General features: G+C 35.9%; 3 protein-coding genes across 3 annotated transcripts; 1 reads left to right on the top strand and 2 right to left on the bottom strand.

The window, feature by feature from the left end:
- Window positions 1–619: 619 nt before the first annotated feature.
- Window positions 620–3199, bottom strand: LOC123526694 (uncharacterized). The gene is made up of 2 exons (XM_045305940.2): window positions 823–3199; window positions 620–765 (listed from the first exon to the last, which is right to left on the bottom strand). Exons 1-2 carry the CDS (start codon window positions 3197–3199, stop codon window positions 620–622), a joined length of 2523 nt encoding a protein of 840 aa, XP_045161875.2.
- Window positions 3200–3674: 475 nt separating this feature from the next.
- Window positions 3675–7124, bottom strand: LOC128551422 (zinc finger protein 862-like). Its single transcript, XM_053532273.1, has 3 exons — window positions 6727–7124; window positions 5986–6164; window positions 3675–5624 (listed from the first exon to the last, which is right to left on the bottom strand). Exons 2-3 carry the CDS (start codon window positions 6121–6123, stop codon window positions 4041–4043), a joined length of 1722 nt encoding a protein of 573 aa, XP_053388248.1. The 5' UTR covers window positions 6124–6164; window positions 6727–7124; the 3' UTR covers window positions 3675–4040.
- Window positions 7125–15772: 8648 nt separating this feature from the next.
- On the top strand, window positions 15773–18135 carry LOC128551423 (uncharacterized; the record flags this gene model as incomplete). The annotated part of the gene is made up of 1 exon (XM_053532274.1): window positions 15773–18135. A coding segment is annotated over exon 1 (2363 nt), but the record flags the coding sequence as incomplete, so codon positions are not given.
- Window positions 18136–24730: the final 6595 nt, after the last annotated feature.

The following is a 24730-nucleotide window of genomic DNA, read 5'->3' as shown; positions in this document are numbered from 1 at the left end:
TTAAGCAAATTTAAGGAACACTTACCTATGAAGTGATCCTATAAAAACTGTCCCTCACATCCTGATATCAACTGGTGGATCCATTTGGTTACTCCAGGAATCCAAATAAATCGTGGAATATATGTACACACTGTACTATCAGTGTATCAATGTATTTACAAACATAAATCCCAACTATACAGCATATCCAATAAAGATACCCATCTGTATACAGTTCCCCTTAAAAAGTTGTGTATACAATATATATTAACAACGTTTTAATCAAACAGCAATTCGCCGGAAAAAAAGAATCACAGTTCCAAAACACAGTCATTAAGAGAAATTTTCCTTAATTTCTCATCTTCAATGAAAATCTAATATATTTACATACACATTTTTCATGTAATGTTTGATAAAAGTGGTCTCAGAAGACCAATCTGCCGCATCTAGAACCTGATCTAAAGAGGCACCCTTGAAAAGAGCCCAGGATGGACCAAAGCTACGTGTTGAGTGTCCTTTAACTTTGTCAAGCTGTTTATTGCTCTTTTTGTATGCTTTAATCACATTGACCAACCATTTAGAAATAGTTTGGCTCGACACTGGTTCATGCGGTTTAATAACACTCAAGAAGAGTTTAAGTTCATTTTCCGAGCCTTGAATTCTGAAACATTCTTTTCTTCAAATAGTACGTCATCGCTCTTTTTGGATCTAACAATTTATTACTTGGAAAAGATGGCACAAAAATCTTCCTAGAATGATGATTAGGTCTATCTTGTTTTGACAAACCTGCTCGTAAGAAAGTTAGTCCTTTCTTTTGTACATTTATGTTCCCTTCACCTAAACGTAAGGCTTGAATGTCGCTGCAACGACGAAAACAAGTTACTGCTATCAAAAAACAAGTCTTCCAGGTCACATATTTCAAGAAGGCTTCTTTCATCGGCTCAAAAGGCGGTTTCTTCAGACATCCTAAAACAAGAGGTAAATCCCATTCAGGTACCAGTTTTCTAAGTGGTGGTCTTTGATTAAAGATACCTCTCAGTAATCTAATAATGAAAGGATGTTGACCAACTGGAAATTTTTCAATAGGTGCTAAAAGTGATGACAGAATAGACCTATAACCCGTAATTGTTTTGTACTTTAACCCTTTGTCAAACAAAAAAGTGAGGAAATGGGCACAGTCTGTTAGAGATGCAGTATAGGGATCAATTTCTTGTTCACTACACCAACTATTGAATTTTCTGAATTTACAGTTATAGTCTTTTTGGGTGCCTTTTCTCCATGAGGCGGCCAATAGCTTTCTAGTGTTTTCTGAAAAGCCTCTTGTTCTGAAGGCTCTGTCGATAGTAGCCATGCAGCCAACTGCAATGTCTCTAGATTTGGATGCATTACTTTCCCTTTGCCTTGTGTCAACAGATTCTGAATTACTGGTAATTTGATTGGTCTTGCTATCAACATTTTTAGCAGATGAGGAAACCAATGCTGCCTCGGCCAATTTGGGGCTATGAGAATCAACCTGCACTGGAACAGCTGCATGTGACTCAGAACCTTCGGAATTAACTGAACTGGGGGAAATGCATATGCAAACATGCTCTGCCATGCAACTGACAGGGCATCCAGTGCTAAAGCTTGGGGATGTGGAAACCATGAACAAAACAGTGTTGTCTGTTTGTTCTCGTATGTTGCAAACAGATCTATGAGGGGATAACCCCATTGACTGAAAATTTGTGTTATCACTGTTTTGTTCAGACTCCACTCTGTATCTTGCACTTTCTTCCTGCTCAAAAAGTCCGCCAAGTTGTTGGACTTCCCCATGATGTGGGCTGCTTTGAGACTCATATTGTGTCTCAGGGCTAAATCCCACAAGTCCCAAGTCAGACGACATAGAGCTGGTGAACGTGTACCCCCCTGGCGATTGATGTATTGACATACCGAGGTGTTGTCCGATCTGATCAATACATTCTTGTTTTCTAGAGCAGGAAGAAAATGTTGGACAGTTAACATTACAGCTTTCATTTCCAGAATGTTGATGTGTTGCAATTTCTCTAACTTTGACCAACGGCCTTGCACTGTAAGGTTGTTCATGTGACCACCCCAGCCCCACGTTCCACTCGCATCTGTGGTTATAGTGACTGGAAAAGAAACATGTTGAACTGATTTTCCCTTCAAAATGTTCTGATCTTGAAGCCACCATTTTAGATGGTATTTGAGCAAAGGAGTCAATGGAACTATATGACACAGAAACATTCTGACAGGACTCCAATTTTGCAGTAAGTGGAGCTGAATTGGTCTCATGAACAACCTTGCATTTGGAATCAGGTCTAGACAAGAAGCTATTGTACCCAACACAATTAGGTAATGTCTTGCTGATGTATTGCCTTGCAGTACATTTAACACTGCTATTTTGAGCTTTGAAATTCTTTCTTGTGTGGGGTACACTAGCCCCATCTTCATATTGAACAGACCCCCTATGTAAGAAAATATCTGAGACGGAACTAACGATGACTTTTTCTTGTTCCCAATTAAACCTAGTTGAAAAGGGAGATCTATAACTGACTTTCTGTCTTCTAACAACTTTTTGTATGTTTGGTTCAGCGTTAACCAATCTTCGAGATAGGATGATAGACGAAGTCCGCGTTGTCTCAGGTATGCTATTATGACTGACATTATCTTGCAAAATACCCTTGGTGCTGACGTTGGGCCAAAGCAAAGTGCCCGAAACTGGTAAACTATCCCTTTGAAACAAAAACGAAGATATTTGCGGTGATTTTTGAATATTTTTAAATGGAAATAACCATCTTTTAGGTCTAGATTTATGCCGTAATCTCCTTTCTGAACTAGATTTAGGACTTTTTGCATAGTTTCCATCTTGAAATGCTTTTTCCTCAAATACCTGTTGAGTGGTTTTAAGTTTATAACTGGTCTCATTTCCCCGTTTTTCTTGGGAACTAGAAATAACTTGCTGTAAAATCCTGAATGAATCTGAGTTTTGTCTACTACTTCTATCGCATTTTTTATTAAAAGATCTTGTATTTCTTTCTGAATTAAGTTTTGTTGCTTTTCTGAAACTTGTGTATGTTTGATGCCTGAAAACGGAGGTTTTTCTTCGAATTCTAGCTTGTACCCATTTTGAACTAAATCTAGAACCCATTGGTATCTTGTTATTTGTTTCCAATTTTTCAGAAATCGAGAAATTCGACCACCGACAGGTATCTGAGGACATTGCGCAATGATACTTACATTGTCATTGTGAAGCTGGCTTTCCCATCCTTCCTCTCGATGATCGTTTAGGAAAGGATTCTTGTTTGGAGCCAGACTTGTCATACTTAGCAGAGGTTCTGATGGAGGACTGATCCCTCTGTTCTCTTGGTACTCTAGGGATGCGAAAATTGTTCCATCCTGATGAATTTGTGTTTGTAGTACAGAGGTGATATACCATTTTTGTCAAGATATAATAACAATTTAAGGCAGTCAGTAACAAACATACATATTTTTAAAAATTTATTTCAATAACTTAAGTATCAGTTAATTAAAACAATTTATGAACTATTTCTTAACTAGCATTTAATATAAACAAGCACATATGTTCTTCAAAGAAAAAACAACTTCACAAATATCAGGTCATATGTATGCACAGAAATGTGTCTGTAAATATCATACCTTGAACATTCTTTCTCTTTAGCTAATGGATAGCTGTACAGCACATAAAGTACATTATATTTTGTTTTGAAAAAAACCAACAGAGAATGAAATCAGATTGATGAACTATCTCTGAACTAGCACATAATATAAACAAGCACATGTTCTGAAAAAGAAAAACCTTCACAAATATCAAGTCATATGTATGCACACAAATGCGTCTGTAAACATCATATCTTAACATTAAGTACATTATGTTTTGTTTTGAAACAAAAGAGTTTGAAATCAGATACACAACCAAGTGAACTAATCTTAGACTGAAAACATCTTATCTTGAACATCAATGAGTAAAATCATTTACTAGTAAAAAATGCATGTTTCTTATATTTTGCTTAGTATCACTTAAGCTAACTGATAGCTGGACACTACTTTAAAATTCTCCTGTCCTTTGAAGCCCACTTCTTGAATGCCTTATCAAAAGGAAACTGACTAATTTCTGGACCTTCTACAGATATTCTGATTAACCTATCCAAACACTTAGCAGACATTCTACTTCTCAGACATGTTTTAATTAGGTTCTGTTTACTAAAGCCCCTCTCGCAATCAACAGTAGAGACTGGAGCAAGAAGAAATCTCTCTGCAGCTTCTGCAGCTGTAGGATAGACATCTTTCTTCCTGATTGCCAAGTTTGCTACATCCCTGGGCGACTTTACAGACGTATTGCCTTCTTTGATGAGAGAATGAGCAAATCTGAGGAACATGTCTACATCATCTATACTACACTCAAGACCAACCTTACCTAGGTACTCTACAATAACCTCTGTATCATCTACTTTACTTTCCCTTTCTAAAACTGGATTAAATAAGTTACTCAATGCTGTCAACACTGTACTGTCCTCATTATCACAAAACCTATCATTCATAGATCTAATCATACCTGCGACAAACTTATCACAAACACTGACTGCATCCTTACGCTGTTTTTCTCCGTCCCTAATGGTATGACCCTGGTACTCGAAAGTTGTGAGACCATCATCACCTACCTGTGGCTCGTCTGGCACCTGTGATATAAATCCACTCAGGTAGGTGCCATCTTTCTTGGATCCAAGATGTTCTACTCGGTCAATTGTTGAGTGTAGCATGGGCATAACTTCCGAAAAGTCCAAGTCGGATTTCTGGAAGGTTTTAGACAAGGCAGCTAGTGGTTTCAGGAGATCACACAAGAAGTGAACTACATACAGGAATTTATAAGAAGTGATGGGCTTGTACAGACTTAATGCCTTACCACTACTTTCCTCTAGAAATACTGACACTAAATCACCATAGTTTCTCACCATGGCTTCTACAGAACCCTCAAAACTCAGCCATCGTGTATGGAATACCTCTTTGAACTTTAGACATTTGCCCTGTGAATGTTGCTGGATAGATTCTAGCATGGCCATATGCTTTGGTGACAGGTGAAAATACTTGTACACACTGTTTAAAATTTCCTGCACCTTAACTAAGTATGGTATTGTGTCTGCTCCACTACAACAGCTAAGAGCTAATCTATGTGCTATACAATGTGTAGCTAAAACACCTGGCACTACTGCCTTAAGTCTAGTTACAACACCTGACTTGTTTCCTACCATCACAGATGCACCATCTGTGCTAACCCCACAGAGACCGGACAACTGAATTCCTTTCTGGCTAAGAGTACTCAATACTTTTGCATAAATAGACTCAGCATTAGCACGTTCAATACTGTCAATTGAAAAAAAATGAGTATTTGGATTCACAACACCAAGGCAGTCAGTTTCCAAAACACGTATATACATGATTAGATTCTGATGAACTGAAATGTCTGTACTTTCATCGAACATTAAACTGTATTTGCCACTCGATTTAACTTTCTCTAAAATCTCATCCTCAATCACAGCTGCAATGCTGTCTTGAAACTCATTCGTAGAATCTGAGTGTTCGTAAGTAGTGTGTTGGTCAACCTTAAGATTTGCCAACTGGGATACACCCTGCAATTGTAAAAGAAATGCTCCTAGAAAAATTCAGTGAATTCAGATGTTTAAGCTCGAATTGGAAATTTTTTTCAAACTATATCCAAAATTTTGTAAGTTAAAGCACTTACTGTCGGCATAAAATAACTAATTTTTACTTTATATTTAAACATTCATGAAAAGATTTAAAGTTCTCTACTGTCGGCATAAGATAACTAATTTTTACTTAATATTAAAACATTCATCAAAACATTTATATCAAATGGGCATAATAATTTTCCTGTATGTATAACATCATAACTTTCCAGCACATTTCTTTACTGACTTAGAATTATAAAATTTAATTGCATACTTAGTTATTGCATTTTATTTTAAATACCTGGTATAACATGTGCCTGTTAACTGTAGCCAACATGGAGCTGGGGAGATCTTGTTTCGCTAAGAAATATACGTTAGCCATGGCAGTTCTAACAGCTGTTCCACTCTTACTGACAGATGCGACTCGAGCAGTTTCCATCTGAGCACGCAGCTTTCCAGCATCCACTGCATTCTGGTGATCTACAGATAAAAATAAATAAAATCATTACCTTGTTTTCTCCATGTACATCCATATAATCCACAGTAAATTTTCAAATTTAATCAAACCGTTAACACATCCACAATGCAGTTTTAATTTAGAAATTATTTCGAAGTTATCCAACTATTATACCTTTAGTTTTCATGTGTTTTGAGATGGATTCTTTCTTCATTACATTACATCCAGAAGTGAAAGTATTGTCATATTGACATTGCACACACAATTTACAGAACATTTCTTTTTTGTTTCCATCATAACTCAAAAATGGAAATTGTGTCAACCAAGATTCTTGAAAGTGCCTAACAACTGGAGAATTTGCAGTTTTAGAAATTTTAGAAGGAGGTGTTCCAACGGAACCCTCATGTTTACGTTTCATAGATTTACTAGGTGTCGACATTTTGTGACATTGATGGCTGTATACGAAAATTATTTCCATTATATAGCGGAGCTGAAATACCCAATTAACTGAATTATCAGTATTTCATAACAATTTTAATTGATGTCCATTCAATTAATTCAAACTGTAAATCACAAATCACTTACCATGCTTTTAATCTTTCGTACATGAACAGCAACATCGGCGACATCACAAGAGTAAATTTGCTACAAACGTCAGCAAACGTATTCATAATTATCTAATCAGCTGGATGATTAAAGTTATCCCGTCTGCTAATCCAATTAGATAATTAAATTGACCCCTTGCATGTCAACAGCTTCTCAAAACAATCATACAGGTGATATAAACAAACACATCCTGTAATCAATCACGCGCGACCTTTACCTTGGATCGATTTTCCGGTGTACGGGATAAGAATTTCACGACTGTGAGAAAAAATTTCATCGCCGATTTTTTGTTGCTTTTTTTTGTTGGCGCCACTAAAATTCGCCAATTGAAGAATTTTAGCGCCAGAATTAATTTTTTGTCGCATTTGGCGCCATTGGCGACCGACAGCGGGAACCCTGAGTACTAGTAGAAGTACTATAGTGCTGCCGTTTAGCTTCTGACTGTGACGCACGATCTGGTGAGTATTTTCTTTTACTCCCTCTTTTCTTCAGTTCAGGTAACATTTCATCTACCTGTTTCTTTTTGTCTTTACGAGCTTTGAGTAACGGTTCAAGTTCTGTGCCAAACACTCCTTCTCCTGATAAGGGTAGATTAGCAGTCAGAAGAATCTGCCAGTTCATATATGCCAGTGTCTGTCATAGCCAAAGTACGTCTTACTATGTGATGAAAAGCAGCAGTTCTGCCTAACTGATCCAAACATTTGGTAGACATCGCAAAAATGTCCTTTACTGACTGTATAGCATTGTCTTTCGAAAAATCATCTAATGACAAGTATTGTACCAGATTACCCAAACTTTGTTGAACATATAACTGCATAACTACACCAAGTCTAGCAGCTTGTTGTCCATGGTAAGCAGTTTTTTCTACCATCTTGCACGGTTGTGAATACAATGTTTTTGCTTTGCTTTTCTTAAACGATGCTTTAGAGCCATGCCTGTTGAGTAACAGATTCTCAATTAAAGGGTCCAATGTAGGTACCTGTAAGTAACATTCTGTTTGTTCATCCACTGGAAATAAACCGTAATTTTCCTCACTGAACGCAGTTAAATGTCTTGGTGTTTTGCAATGATAGCTGTCTTCTAGCACTTCCTTTTGAGACAAGTCAACACAAATGCCATCCTTTTTTACAGTCTTCTTATTTGTGGCATCATCACCAAAAATCTCATACAAACATTTTTTGGTAGATTCTTTTAAGTCATGTTTATTCAACGGTGAGTTCATGTTATTCTCATCACTAGAATTGTTCTCACTGTGTGATGGTGAATGACAAGTTCGAGATATAAAGACACTGCATCTTCATCAGAACTGTCTGAAACTGATGGGGATTTCGAGAACTTACTTCTCCTTTTCCGTGAATTACTACTATTCTGACTTTGTGTCGAATTTGCAGAAGCTTGGATTGTGGCAATAAGACCGTCCAGCTTGTTATCCAAGGTCGAGAATTTTTTATTCCATTGTTCTTCTAGTATGTCGTATCTCGACCGACGTTTATTGGGAGTTTTCGGCGCATTACTGCCCGACTCCTGATTTTCTGAGTCTGAGGGAACAATTTTCCCTTCCTGGCGTAAACCTTTGCTATTCACCTCGGCTTGAGCCATCAAGAGCGCAGAGAAAAACACGACCGAACAGGTCGCCGAAAAAAAGAAACTAAACATTTTCACGTGCCCCGGAAGTAAGAGTAGATAACTCAAATTTTACTTCCGGTATTAAAGAGCGAATTGAGAAAAATAAACGAAAAGGAAATCCATACAGTACTGTCGGGTAAGTTTATTTACGAAATGAAATCATATTTTTTTCTACCAACTGGAAATCTTTCTTGTATTATTTTTGAGTGATGGATAATATTCAGCAATCAAATGAAGTTCTGTATTCACTGCCAACAAAGCATTTCCTGTGAGCACCTGTCCTCTAGGGACACGCACTTTGTAAAATAAATGCAAAATTGAAATTATTTCCGTAACATAACTTTTTAAAAAATAAAGACACCTAATGAACATAGAGATTGTAACTCAAATATAAAATTAAAAAAAAAAAAAAACAATTTTCCCGACTTTGACGGAAGTAGAACAAAATGGCGGCACCCAAAATGGCGGCGCCCCGACGAGAGGAAAATTTTTCAGCTACATCACTTTGCCCCATTCGGCACACCTTTGTTTTATTGGTTATCAATAAAACCCGGCCCGGCCCGGACCGGCCCAAACCACGGAAATAGCCGATTCCGATTGTACGGAAACCACCGGAAACTTACGGACAGAAGGCTAATATAATTACGAATGATATCGTGTCGATATTAACTTACATGTTTAGAATTTAGTAAAAAAAACACTGACCTTTATGATGCCCGCGAGGAACTTCTTTGATGAATGGGTTAAGACTGCGTGTTCTTTCTGGTTGCAAAAACGTCTTAATATAATTTGTAAACTTGTACACAGGAAGTTGTTATACATAGCGTTGTTTTGACGAGGCTTCTAATTAGTTCCCGAAAATTTGTATCGTTATTATTATATACTATTTTATAATCACGTTTTGTCCAAAAAGTTGTTATAATTCCTCTCGGGCCTCAAAGAGTTTTTGTTTCACATGTGCATTCCCAAAGCCTAAATATTTCTTTGTGTCCGGTAACAAGCCTAAAACACAGGTAGTAAATAGGCAGGGATTTTTTTTATACTTTTTTGTTCAATGAGACTTTACGGAAATTATTTTTATGTAAAAAAAAAATGAATACGAATAATTTCTAATATCACTGAGAATTTTTAAAGAATAGAATGAGCAGTTTTTTTTTTTTTTTAACTTTTATTAAAACGTTTTTAAAAAATCTCAAAGACCATAAAACATTTAGGGTCAAGTAAAACATTTAGGATAGGTCGGAATACCGATTACGCACGAAGAATGCAGCGTTGAATATTTAAAGGTTTTACACACGGTATCCCATATTTTTTAAATAAAAATATAAAAAAGAAATACTGAAATAGGTTTGTTCACGCAGTATTCTGAGTATCTCTTGAACTTAGTCGACTGAATTGACGTACGATGAAAGTCACACATTGAATATATTGTGGTACATTGCAGTTTGTGGCATAGTCTTTGCACTTTCGATAACCGATTTCATATTCGGCAGGTTGCTATGATGTTTTAACATCTTTTTTATTTATTTATTTTTTCCAAGTTTGCAAGTAATCTCTGAATAAACTGACTTACTTAAGTTATATTCAAATTAGTTAAAAACTATATAGAGTAGAATCGAGATACAAATTTTACCTTTTTTTCATTTTTGTACAGATGTCTCGTAATCCGGAGGTCGCGGGGTTGAATCCTGTCAGCGGATTTTGACCGTGACTCCAACAGTCCCTTCTTTCGGTGCGAGTACTGGTTAGTTTCCAGGAAGCAGTCATCGAGTGTATTTCACATTAGTTGGTGAACCAAAACTCGACGCGAAAAAGAAATCTTTTAAATGGAACAAAATTACCATTTAACTGAACTCAAATATAGAACGATTCACACTGTTTCGTGAAAAAAAGACCAAGTAAAAACTTGTTAAGGTTCGTTTGGATATTTAACCAATGCCCTAACTTTCAGATTATGCATTTAGATACTTCAAGATTAAAACTTCAATGGTTAGACATATCTTGCAAAACTTTGCAATTTATTTAGGTTGAGTTGATATATTATTGTATACAGAATGCCCTTTCAGTCATTTTGCTAGTGCTCGGCATTTTTGATACATAACAACAGAAGAATCGTTTGAGCCCGCTAATCATAATTTACAAATAAGTCTGGAAAAAGCAAAATAAAACTTTGAATGGATGTTGTTTCTTCAAATCTCACAAATTTCTTCATTAAGATTTTTTGTGTGTGTAAATTTATCAACATCACAGTGTAGTGCAGACGATTTACTCTAACATTGCTTACTTTACTATGGTCACGTGACCACACCGGAAGTGAACTGTACTTGGACTTTAATGCTGTCGCATTCTTAGACCCTACGTTTTGTGAGTTTTTCATTGGTAGAACCAAACCTATTGTAATTATGCAAATTAAACTGTTGCTCTTTTTTTATATACAGAGTAATTGTACGATAGTTTGCAGTTTTTACGAAGGATCTGAGTGTAATTCTCCAGCTAAAATGGTTTGTTAAACTGCCCATGTGTGGCCAAATCCATAAAGCGTCTCAGAAAAGTTTTAACCTTACATATTACCGGTCACCGTGGCCCAGTGGTTAAGGCGCCCGCCTCGGGATCGGAGGTCGAAGGATCGAGCCCCATGTGGAGCGTTCGTCCGGTGGATGTTTGTCATGGGACTCGTTCCGAAAAGGCCGGTTCGTGAGCCGCGAGCTAGTTAAATGAATGGTTACCGACTTCTATCCGCCTGGCGCCTGGCATGTGGTAGGAGTTGGGAGGTAATTGGTACGCACAATAAAGGTGTCTCATAAGCCAAATTGGCTGGCTCTTTCAATAGGGGTGACACTATAATAAACAAGACCTTTACCTTTACCTTTACATATTTTTTTCAACTTTACGATAAAGAAAGTGTAATGAGCGGAATTTTTCAACAACAAGTTGCATCCTTCATAACTTGTTTAAATAATAGTAAAAGTTGATCTTCACCCGATATTACATTGTATTGAAAAGGTAAAATGCGTACTTCTTACGCAAATCGCGTCGAGAAATCACATTTTAGCTCAAACTTAAATATATATAATTGTGACGTTTCTGTTTTTACGGAGATTAATTTATGTTTTGGGTTGTCCATTATATCCAAAAAGTAATTATGTTTTATTTGGTATAACAGGCCCATTGAAACCTATATGTTTTCAAATGGAATGACCAAGTAGTGTGTTATTTTTTTCACAAATACAATTATGATAAAAAAATGAATTGTAATATGAGTGGAAAATAAACAGAGGTCTCCTTCGTTTTCGCGGTATTCTCAATTTTCTCCTACCCAATTTTCACGCACAGCTATTGCACACTCAATTTTTACATACAAATGCCTGTATCTAAGGAAAATTAATTTAATCACCAAAAAAAGTTTACAACACCATAAATTCATTTTAAATTATATTCTTATTTTGTTAGCCATTTTCGATTTCTTTCCGATCTTTATTGTTACGCGTGTATACCTGAATACATGTTACACACAAAAGCGGCGTAATGAAAAACATAATATAGTACTTCTTATTAAACATTTTACTGATCGTTCCCACTCAGTATGTATCTTTTATTTTCTGAAAATGTTCCTGAAATGTTTTTGAATGAAATAAAATTGTAAAATGACTACCAGGTACATTTTCATACTGCGGAGCTAGGAAAATTTTGATTGTGCATATTAAAGTCCCGACCAACTTAAAGTCAAAATTAGCCGGGAAGAATTATTTCCTGTTGTGGTCTTTAAGAATTTTAAGCCCATTTTCGTCAACATTTTATTATACATTTACATTTTAAATACTAAACTCTTTCTCTACAGTAACTTACAATTGTCGCATTGAAAAATATTAGTCACGGATAGAGTTATTTCGAGGGGTCACCCTCTCAGGAATACATTATTTATTTTATTATACCGAAAAATTAATGAAATGATTTATTTAACATTTAAAAAAGTTATTACTTGCCAAATAATGAAGACAGAATTAAGGAGGCTTTACTAGTAAGCACCTAGAAATTGTCGCGACTTTGTTGTATAAAAATACTTTTTGATAGGTATAGTCTTGAGGCTACATATCGCTGAATTTATGGGCATACTTCAACAAAATCAGCAGCAGTAACATTCGAAAAACGGCGATAACTACGGAACATATAATGAGAGCACCCATTTTCTTAGTAGTTAGTAGTTAGTTAATTTCCAATCTGATGGTGATAGTTTCAGTTTAATATTTGATGAAAAATTGTTTTCAAAATGTTTCATGTAGAACAAATCATTCAAAAGCAGAAAAGAAAAATAGGCCGGGTTCACACATGTATGAACACAAGATAAAGTAATTTAATCCTATGTATGAATAAGCGCATCGTCTTTTAATCAGTACGAAAGTATCGATCTCTCATAGGGAGACATGAAAATGTAATATCACATGCGCAGAAAAACAAAATAGCGTTGTTGCGCATGTGATATGAAATTATTTTTTTATCATTAAATCTATATTTATAGTCCTTTCCATTGTTCTAGATGTAGTCACATGTTCAACGATAAAAAGTTGAACATACATATTGAACTCCAGCTGTGACGTCCACACGTTATTGTAGGGATAACGCATGTTTTTTCGTGTTATAACATCTGCAGAATCCCGAGGGATTGGTTGGTACCCGAGCCCGTTAGGGCGAGGGTACCAACAATTCCCGAGGGATTCTGAAGATGTTATAACACGAAAAGAACATGCGCTAACGCTATTCTAGCAGAAAACGCGTAAAAAACGGGCGAATTAATATATTGTCCCTCAACGTCATTGAATTTCCAGGAAATGCGCGGTAAAGTCTACGTTGTTTTGTCACGTCGACGTCATTTCATTTTGAATTATCCGTTTTGGGGCCGAATAGCGTTAACGCTTTGCCACGGAACGCACATATATAAAAAGGTGTTATAACAGCACGCGAGCGCGAGAATCTCTCTGTTAACACACGTTTTCTCTCCTGTTAAAACACCTCCGAAAAGTGACAATAACAGCAGTTTTATGCTAGAATACGTTAAAACAATGTGACGTTGTATACAATTAACCACGAAAGATGACCTAAGGCTGCAGACATCTGTATCTAATGTTTATACTTTTGAGTAGGCTGGATTTGATAATAAAACAATTGTCGCCTTTTATGTGTGGTCGATATGTAGATTTATCGACCTGTTAAAACGATATCAAGTCGATAAATTCGCCCGAGGTTGATATTGCTTTTATCAGGCCGATAAATCCACATATGAGCCACGCCATGAGAAAACCAACATTGCCTATTGCGATTAGAGAAATCGTTAGCAAACAGCATGGATCCTGACCAGAATGCGCGGATGTTGGTTTTCTCATGGTGCGGCTCATATCGACCTCACCAAAAGGCAATTATTTTATAATATCACATGCGCAGAAATTGAAAATAACAATTTTGCGCACGGGATATAAAAACGCTTGTAAATATGATATATTATTCAAGTTAAACTAATGGGAAAATTGCATTGGACATTGTGTGGGGTATAATAATTTAACATCTGAATTGCACACATTTGTAATCCATGCTTTAAAATGTTCATTTTAAAAACAAAAAAGTTAACATTCACGGTGTGAATAGTTGTATAAGCCGAGGCTGAAATAGTTCGTAGTCCGACCAGACCGGGGTTTTTTTTAAATTCTGTGTTAAAAAGATATGCTAGTATTATTTCAAATATAAAAGAAAAAAGAAATCAAAAATTAAATAATCTAAAAACAAAAATAACGTTAGCAGTAAATTGTTAAAACACAAAAGTTCATTGCTATCACTCCCTCCCATATTTCCATATTAGATATTTACCGTTTTTTATTGTTTTGTTTTAAACAGACTGAGCGGGCATGTTTCGGGGCGGGGTGGGGGTCCGGGTTCGAAACTTTGAGACCGATCTTTCATATTTTATACTCCAGTTCATTCATTTCTACAACTTACTGTAACTCCGGGTATCACCTCCATACATATCACCCGGTTTTATTAAAGCTAAATCATATGATTTATCATTTGAGCAACATTTATGATATTTTTGTCAGTTTCTTGTATTTCAGGAACAAAGACCTATTATTACATAGAGTTATACCTCTTCTGGAAATGTTTACTTTGATACTTTTTATGAAATTTTGTAATTGCCTCCCTTTAATATGAAAAAATGTAAAAAGTGGACTATTTTTTTTTTAGCTTTTGGTATAATTTATATAGTTTTATATTCAAATTTGAATACTTCAACAACCTGAAACAAATGGAAGGTATGAAAACAGCGCATAGCTTTGAAGTTCGTCTATTTTCGATCTATCTGGTTGCGCAACCGAGATAGGCAAAGGGAGTATAACAATAATTCATAAACTTACATTCTAGTTAATTTTTCGCAAAATGTGTACTTATCACAGCAAATCTTTGACAACTTTAATATAAGAGTTTTTATATTCAAGTTCCATAAGGCAAGAATATTTTATTGAATTAATACTTAATATGCTAAAACGCTATCTTGGTCAGGCAACCAAATTTTATAAATACTTCCAGTGCACGGTATAGACCCTTCGCCGTACTACACAGCCTAGTGTCACATCGTTAGGTGTGAAATAACGACGTACCATTAACTAGATTGTCCAGTTCTGTTGAAAGTATCCTGTAAACTGCTATCTCGTGTCTGTCCGGTACACAAAATGACACATCGATTGCCGATGTTAATGCTGCTGATACGGTGGTTGGACAAGTAACTAGCCAACATCAAATACCTGTTTATATAACATCAGAGGAAATTCACTCGGCTGAAAATCCACAAAATCAGCAGCAAATCCCAGTGCATATTACTACTAGACACAACAGTACGAATGATGATGGCTTTCAGCTCTCATCTCGTCGTCATACACGTCAATTCTGTGTCCTAGGTTTTAAAAAGTCGTTAAATCGTGACAGACCCTATACTTTTATATCCAAAGGCGGATTTCTTTATAATCGGATAGAACCAGGTTATGGGCCAACAGTGTATACGATAAAGACATTCCCTATGAGAAAGTCGCCAAATAAGCTTGTAGTGCGCGTCAATGTTGCTGCAGACGAAAGTGCCAACCTTTTGCTTAATGACAGATTTTGGCCCCGTAAGGTGACCTGCCAGCGATGGAGGTCGAGGCAATCCATACAAAGTTCACGTGACCGTAGGCCGATGCGTGCCGGGGTTAGTAGGTCATCACATAACTCTGGAACACAGAGCAATGGTCTGGTTTACAGTAACCGATTCAGTGAATTACAGTTAGACATTGACTAGCTTAACTGTAACTGTCAAGATTAACATATTTTCTGTTGTGGTATTATGGCTTTAAATATAATGACCTGGAATGTGACGGGATTAATGTCTAGTGTCTCATACCTTGCAGGCATACTTAAACGGAGACACATTGATATTTGTGGTATTTCTGAACATTGGCTTTTGCCGCATAATATACATTTCTTTGACAGCATTGAAAATGAGTATAATTATCATGCTGTTGGTGACCATGATGGGGGTGACTTTGTAAAAACTAGTTCTAGAAGAGGCGGTGTAGCTATTATGTGGCATAAACGTTTTGACAATTTTGTAACGCCTTTAAACATTGATGAAAATCGCGTTGTTGGTATCCAACTGCAAATAGCGCCAAATCAATACCTGTTCTTTTTTCAAGTGTATTTACCATGTACAAATCATTCTATCAGTTCATTCTCGAATTACATTGATAAACTGTATGATCTGTATAATTTGTACTCACAATTTGGTACAACCATTTTTATTGGTGACTATAATACACAGTGGCATACAATGCAAATGTCATCTCGTCAGATGTTGATGTCTCGCTTCTTGTCAGAGTGTAACTTAACAGCTGTAAATACTTTACCAAATTGCAAAGGCGCTACTCATTCGTATGTCTCATATGATGACCGATATCACACACTTATAGACTATATTTGTATTCCTGTTGAAATTTTAGATCTTGTGTCAAGTTGCGAAATTCTGGATGACGATTGTTTAAATGTCTCCAGACATAGACCTATAATTATGTCTATTTACATGTATATTGAAGAAAATTGTTACTCTTTTACAAGTTGTAATGTATATAATTTAAACTGGAATAAGGTAACGGATGATAAAATTGTGCAGTATCAGTCCCTACTGTTGTCGGACGGGGAGTTGATGAATCTGGAATATTGTGACCTTGACACTGATGGAATAGATCGGGCTTATTACATATTCACAGCAAAACTTATCGAAAGTGCTTGCCAAACGTTACCGCCCAAATCTTTCAAACAATATCTGAAACCGTTTTGGAACGATGAACTTTCTAATTTTCACAAGAAAATGAAAGCCATGCGTGATTTTTGGTGTCGTGAAGGTCGGCCACGCAATGTGGAAAATCAATCATATATAAACTATAAATCGGCAGTGTGTGTATTCCGTCGTATGTTAAGGCAGAGCTCAGAGAAATACCTAGCCATGATGGACCAAGAACTAGATAAAACTGCCGAATTAGACTCAACTCAATTCTGGAAATTAGTTAATTCTAGGAAAAGAAAATCCAAGAGTGAAATGGGAGCCGGAATAAAACTTAACGATATTGTCATAAGGGACCGCGAACAAGTTACAGAACAGTGGGGAATTTATTTCAGATCTCTTTATTCTCAAAGCGATTCGGCTGATTTCGATGAAACCTGGAAACAGAATGTAACGTCAGTTGTTAATGACACATTAAGTGCTATAACCACGGATAAGAGTGTACGCGTTTTACCGGAAGTTGTGTCGGACGCCATAGATACATTACCGAAAGGTAAAGCCGGTGGACAAGACTGTGTAACATACGAGCATTTAATTTATGCAAAAGACATTTCTTCAAGAATTCTGGCAAATATATTTACATTTATGCTGAGACATGGTTACATCCCAGATGATTTAAAACGCGGAATAATCGTTACACTTCACAAAGGTGGAAAGAAAAGGAAAGACAACCCTGACAATTATCGAGCAATAACTCTGTCTTCTATAACACTTAAATTGTATGAACTAGTTTTGTTATCCAGATGCAGAGACGTATTACTTAAAGCATTAAGTGCGCAACAAGGAGGTTTTCAAAAACAATTGGGTTGCCTAATGACGTCATTTGTTCTTCGGGAATCTGTATATTTTGCCCGTGAATACTCTTCTAAGCTATATGTTTGTTACTTGGACGGAAAACAGGCGTTCGTTAATGTATGGCATTATGGCTTGTTTTATAAACTTATTGAAAGTGGAATAGACCATACGACATTGATAGCGATCACAGAAATGTATAGAAACGCTTACAGTTGTGTAAAATACCAAGGTTTAACATCGACCAGTTTTCCGGTAATGCAAGGAACCAGACAAGGAGGGAAAAGCTCTCCCTTAATGTATCTTACCTTTATTAATGGTCTAATTAGGCAATTAGAGGATTGTGGTTATGGGTTTTGCTTGTATAACATGAACGTCTGCTCGCCAACAGTTGCTGATGACATGGTTTTAGTTTCATTTTCAAAGTGCGGGATTGATGAAATGTTGAATATCTGTTATGAATATTCCCAAAAATGGAGATATTGCTACAACGCGAACAAGTGTGGTGTGATTGTTTATAATGAAACTGATTCAGGAGTCGACAAAGATTTTCATTTAGGTGATGAAACTATAATTGTAAAAGAATCCTACACTCATTTGGGAATGGAATGCAATAGGTACTTAAGTACACAAAAAAACCCATTACGACGCTGGTAACAAGTTGCGAGGTACACTTTTGAATATTGCGAATAGTGGTATACATCCACTCAAGCTAAATCCCATCACTTCAAGAACGATTTATTGTTCAGTTGTATTGCCTAAGGCTCTATACGGCTGTGAAAATTTGGAGCTCTTATTCTTCCCCGGACATCCACAGATTAGAAATCTCGCACCCGGTTTTGTGTGAAGTTTATGCAGCGACTTGGACCTAAAACTGCAACAGAATTCGCTTTATGCTCCTTAAACATAGACTCTATTCAGAACATTATTGACTATAGAAAACTTCAGTTCTTTGGCCAACTATGTCGCTTGCCATGTAGTTATCTGGCCAAGCGTATATTTATTCATAGACATCAGATTCCTGAATTTTGACAAACAAAAGTGTGGATTTATTCCCGACATATTTAGACTCCTTCAAAAATATGGCTTGGAGGAAACTCTGAATTCATTTATTCAGTCGGGTGTTTTCCCGTCAAAATGCTCTTGGAAGTCGTTATTGTTAAAAGCTGTTACAACAAAAGGCCAATGCTAAACGTATTGAAAATCTAGTCGCGGCCAGGCAAGAACTTACTAAAATTGTTATGTGCAACAAACCAGCATCGTTGTGGTTCGTGGCGAGAAACAACCCCAGACTTGATCATATGTGCTCATTTCTAATGACTACTGTTGGATATTTTCTGTCATCAAGTTATACAGTCAAGTGTAAAAAGTGTGGTTTACTCTGTGAAAATCAGACGATACATCTTGTTTGCTTTTGCTCTAAAAATGAGAGACATATGCCTATACTATGGGATTCAATCATAGATACATGCGGAATGACTGTATTCTGTAGACTATTCTCAATGTCTCCCGAGGCTCAGACTTGGTTCATTATACAGCTTTCGGCTGACAATGATGGGCTGATATTGCACAATTATAGAGTTGCAAAGGTTCTGCAAAGGATGATTGAGTAATTGCCATACGTCGGTTAATGGTTGATAGGGAATCATAGACTGTTATGCATATTGAATTGCCTCACTTGTATAAAATTGTAAAAATGATGTACCATTTGAGGTTAATAGCTGTATACTGTTATTATTTTTATTCTTTTTGTCAAATTAGTAAAATAGTTTATTTTTTAATAAAATAAAGAAAAAGGATTATGATAGGAATATGAAGGCCTATTTATTATTATCATTGGAGCAGCCGCGTTAATGCTGGTTTCTGTCTACATTACTTAACAAGTAAATATTACCTTAACCTATATTTATTTACCTTGTACTGCAGTTTGTTTCCGGATGTTCGATTTATCGTTAAGACACCAAATTTCATTAAGTAGAAGGTGATTATCGCACTTACTAGTATAATTATACATATGTCCACACTGCTTTGGCGCCTAGTCCTTTCGCTTTCACTTATTAGGCTGTCCATTTTACAGTGTATTTTTACTGCTAGTCTTTACAACAGTAAACCAATTCCACCGGTCTTACTTTCGCTTTCGACTTAAGATTGTCGGTAAATGAGTGAGTTGTAGCGATAATTGCCTTTCTTTATTTAAATGCGGAGTTTTGCCTGTTAGATTCCAATGTGTTTTCCATGTACTGTAATTAATGATTGTACATGCATGTTTGATTTCTGTCGATTGTATGTATATATGTCTTCTTTAGCTTTCAACTTAAGATTGTCGGTAAATGAGTGAGTTGTAGCGATAATTGCTTTTCTCTTGATTAATTAAGTTTTTTTCCCTTGGATTTCAATGTGTCCTTCTTGTGCTGTATTTAGTGTATTGATCATGTATGTTCGATTTTCTTGTAAATTGTATGTATATATGTTATGCTCTTCATAATTGGAGGAATAAAAGTTATTTATTATTATTATCTTCCGTCCGTAAGTTTCCGGTAGTTTCCGTACAATCGGAATCGGCTATTTCCGTGGTTCGGGCTGGGCCGGGTTTTATTAATAACCTGTTATATTCGCCTACACATTGCCGTAAGGCGAGCTACGCGCTCGCAATTGCGCTTCGCGCAATTGCTCGCGAGCTATGCTCGCTAATATGCAGTGATGGATGCCTTGTAGATGTTCAGTTGCATAATACAACAAATGTAGGCCTTTACACTTCAGGGACAATACACTCCGGGACTTTACTCCTCTCAAACCTGAGACTTTACACCTCCCAAAAGGTTTTATATATGGAAGTGTCTAGGGGTACGGATCCGTACTAGACTAGAAGCCTGTCAGGGGTTTTCTAGGGGTACGGACCTCCTTTTTCTAGATATGTAGGGTTATATATTTTAATTTTTGTTGAATATGACATAAAAAATAAGACTTAACCAGTGTTCACTGAAAACTTGGATCTAAATGGTTTACAGATACCAGCGTTCACCCGATTGTTTACCTTCTCTTTCAAAACCTAAATAACCGAGGAACTCCAAATGAATACACTGTTACGTGCCGATAAGTTTGTTGTAAAATAAACCATTGATAACAGATAGTGAGTGCTTGTAACCCTTAAATGAAATTCTATTTGAAATTCAGCGGAATAAATTAAGCATAATAATATGCACAAGATATAATGTAATCGGCATGGAACTGATTGTTTAATAATCAATTAACCGACATTAAGTAAAAGAAACTGTTTGTGGAAACGTCCCTTGTATCTCGTAACGGCTAACAAATGTGTGGAAAACATAAATACCCTAAGGGTTAATTATCATTAAAAATGTTTTTTTCTCTAGATATTTAACTTTTTTTTTGTTTAATCTTAATATCTTTTTTCTGCCAGTTCGAATCCTTATGATTTATTCGGTGTTCCTCGGTTATTTACGTTTCGAAAGAAAATGTAACAAATCGGGTGAACGTTGTAATATGTAAACCAGTTAGATCCAAGTTTAAGGTGAATTCTGATGAATTGTTATTTGTTATTTCATTTTCAACAAAATTTGAAATGTAAATAACCCTTAATCTCTAGAAAATCGGAGGTCCGTACTCCTAGAAAACCCCTAACAGGCTTGTCTAGAGGTACGGATCCGTACCCCTAGACACTTCCTTTATATATATCTTTACAACTTTTATTCATATCTTAGAATTATTTTATTCAAAATCTTTTTGATTGTTGCATAAATCAAACTTTATAACGGTAATAATAAATAAATGTTAATGATTCTTGTCACACTTTTCCGAGTTCAAGATTCAAAAATCTTAGTTCTGGCTACTATACGTTGTTCTTATTTTCTGATGGTCGGGTCCGTAACAGTATAGAAACATCTCTGAGCTGATGTTTTTTTAGCTACAAAAAACTTTGATATGATAAATGATTGATCATAACAAAAAAAAAGCATTAATACCTGCTTAAAAGTATCTTTGATTTTTTAATGACAGTTGATTGATAATGTTTAAAGAAGCATATTCTTAAATACTCAGTACACCAGAATTTTGAGATAGTGTTGTACATGTATTATTTTGTATGGGGGAAGTATGGGTCCTCCCCCGTAAAATTTTGCAATTTGTGATTGTTTAATCCTGAATTCTAAGGGGATTTCAACAAATTATCAGAATAACATATTCATGTATTGAAGTAACAATTTACATACTCTGCGAAGAATTAATCTGGCACTCTTCTTCAGCAGTGTCCAATATATAAATGATGAAAGAAATGCTGCTCAGAAAAAGTGTTATGTAATAATATGATATATAAACACCTTATTATATAAGTAAATCATAAAATATTAAATCTAAATGCAGTTTCTGAATCAAGAATGTCATTCAGAGTAATATAAATATATATACACACATGTACATGTATATATATATATTTAAATCTGACTTGGAAACTGATTTTTTTTTTTTTTCATTGGTATGGGAGTCAGAAATTATTATTTTCAATAATATTTTTTCACACCAAAGACAGGCATTTTCTAGATTTGTTTTAACTACAAATGCTTGTCAATAACCTCCATATCATATTGAAAAAGATATTGTGTAATACTTATTCGAAAATTTACTTTTATATGATTTTAAAACTGTATGATAACCAGTACTAGTTTGTTTATTTCATTTAATAACAATCAATTAACAATGTGCTAATCTAATCACATCTACATTAATGGGATTATCGACAGGTGCTAAAATGATTGCTTGAATAAATAGCTGATTGTACAATTTCAATCTAATTCATTTCTCTCAAATCATAATACGTGACCACATGAGGTATAACTTATATTACTTAAATAAGTAAGGCTACAAAACCAGTGTACAATAACGCTTTCTGACAGTTATCTCACAAGTATTATTTTTGAATATTTTTCAACCGTACTAAAGATTATGGAGTAGAATCCATATCTTCAAAACACAAATATGTTTGATAAAGGAACAACATCTTGAATTACCAACAATCTATCTGACAATTACATGTTCTGCCGTACTGTCCCGTACGATTGAGGATTCACGATGGTAACTTTAAATATACTCAAAAAGTTGTCCCCTTTGAAAATGAATACCATTTGTAAAAAATTGCTGAAAACTACATTCAACCTAATTATGTGAAATTCAACACTGGGACATTATTGCAAACACACCAAAACGAAGAAGTCTTGCCGACTTGGATTAAAACCTATCTTATCTTAAGATAGCCTACTGCATGTAAAGTTCTTTGAAACTGGTGAGTATATAAAGGCTGAGCGGAAGTGTAGTTGAGTGACGTTTTTGTCAACAAACTATAAATAAGCGTGGTATATCCCCAACGGATGCATACTTAAAATATATACATATTGGGATATTCCAAGTATGGTAGGCCAAGTTGATGTGTTAGCTGCTTGTCACGCAGGCGATGCTAGTTCGAAACTGATGGCAGACGAGGTATTTGCTTTGGAAAGATGCTGTTTTATATATGTATTTTGTTGTAAAAAATTGTTGAAAAAAAATCTTTGAGGGAAAAAAGAACCGCTGACCGGGTTCAAACTCCGTACCTTTCAATTACTACCTACCTACAAACCTACCCACCCACCTACTTACCTACCTACCTACCTACATACCCACCTACTTGCCAACCTACCTTACCTACCTACCTACCTACCAACCCAGCCACCCACCCACCTTACCTACCTACCTACCCACCCACCTACTTACCTACCCACCCACCTACCTACCAACCTTACCTACCTACTATATCTACCCACCTACTTACCTACCCACCTACCTACAAACCTACCTACATACCTTACCTACTTTACCTACCTACCTTACCTACCTACTTTACCTACTAACCTACCTACCTACCTACCTCCTTACCTACCTACCTACTCTTAATCTTAATCTAATCTAATCTAATCTAATTTCCTGCCATGCCAGAAATGTACAGGAGGATAAAATGTATTCGTGAAGTCTTGAAAATCAAGATGACAGTGTTATTCAAAAGAGGAGTATGAACAGCTAAAAAGAGATTTAAATTAGCATTTTTCACATTAGATCGTGTGAGAACATTTGGCCACTCCCTGTCTGAATTGTTCCAGGGTAGGGACCTGCACAACCTCAGTTGGAAGAGAGTTCCATAGAACTATAGTAGCTGGGAACAGAGAGAATTTGTAATAATTACAGGGTGTAATTAATGATCTGCTTGTAAGACTAGGGTGCATGTGTCATGTGTCTAGTGAAGCGGGTAGGGGGTATAACGTAAGGGGGCATTGGCACTGCAACCGGTCCATTTACAAGTTGATTAAACATAAGTAGACTGGCATCTGATCTTCTGTCTTCAAGCGAACACCACCCTGAAAATTATGTTCAACCTAGTTATTTGAACTCATATCACTTTATAAGTTCATTTTAATTGATAGTTTGCATTTTTTATTTTCCATGTTATGTCAGTCTAAAGGCTTTGATAGTATAAATCTAAAATATCAGAATATTGAATGTTGAACGTCATGCAAATGACAACTTTTTCACGTCTTATTATTCGGACTATACGAAAGTGTGGCCCTGTTATACAGCCCTTTTCCAGAATTCAGCGTATATATCAGTAAACTGACACTAACTGTTGTTGTGTAGATCAATATACATGTTTTATATCCTGTTCAGTTATACTATGATTTGGTGTTGTTTGAATTTTTTCTCAGAATTTAAGACTAAGTCTTAACACAGATATTTGCATGTTTATCCTTAAAAGTTATGTTAGACAAAACATTGGTTCAGCAGTTCTTTGAGATGGGATATAACAGTCAAGAAATTGCTTCTGCTATAGGATTGAATTTTAATATTTTTAATATTTGGAAAAGGTCAGAGCAACTTTTTAGTTCTGGCAGTGGCTAGGGATCCAGTTATTCATAATAATTCAACATTTAGATTGTTTTATATTTGTGATGGGCAGTCTAACGTCAAAACTTCGAAGGACCAAAATAATGGAGGATAAATCTACGCCGTCACGTTACAAACGTCACTGGTTTTTAAGGTGTCTGTTTGGACAATCGTGACTTTTTATTTAATACTAAACCGCGATGCACGATAGTACGATGACGCGATGACATGATGATGAAACTACGATGGGTGAAAACGCGATGCCACGATGATGAAATCACAATGGTG

This window comes from Mercenaria mercenaria, unplaced genomic scaffold (assembly GCF_021730395.1).
Source record: "Mercenaria mercenaria strain notata unplaced genomic scaffold, MADL_Memer_1 contig_1075, whole genome shotgun sequence".
Lineage (NCBI taxonomy): Eukaryota > Metazoa > Mollusca > Bivalvia > Venerida > Veneridae > Mercenaria > Mercenaria mercenaria.
The sequence above is the reverse complement of the archived record's forward strand: the minus strand, read 5'-3'. Positions and strand labels throughout refer to the sequence as shown.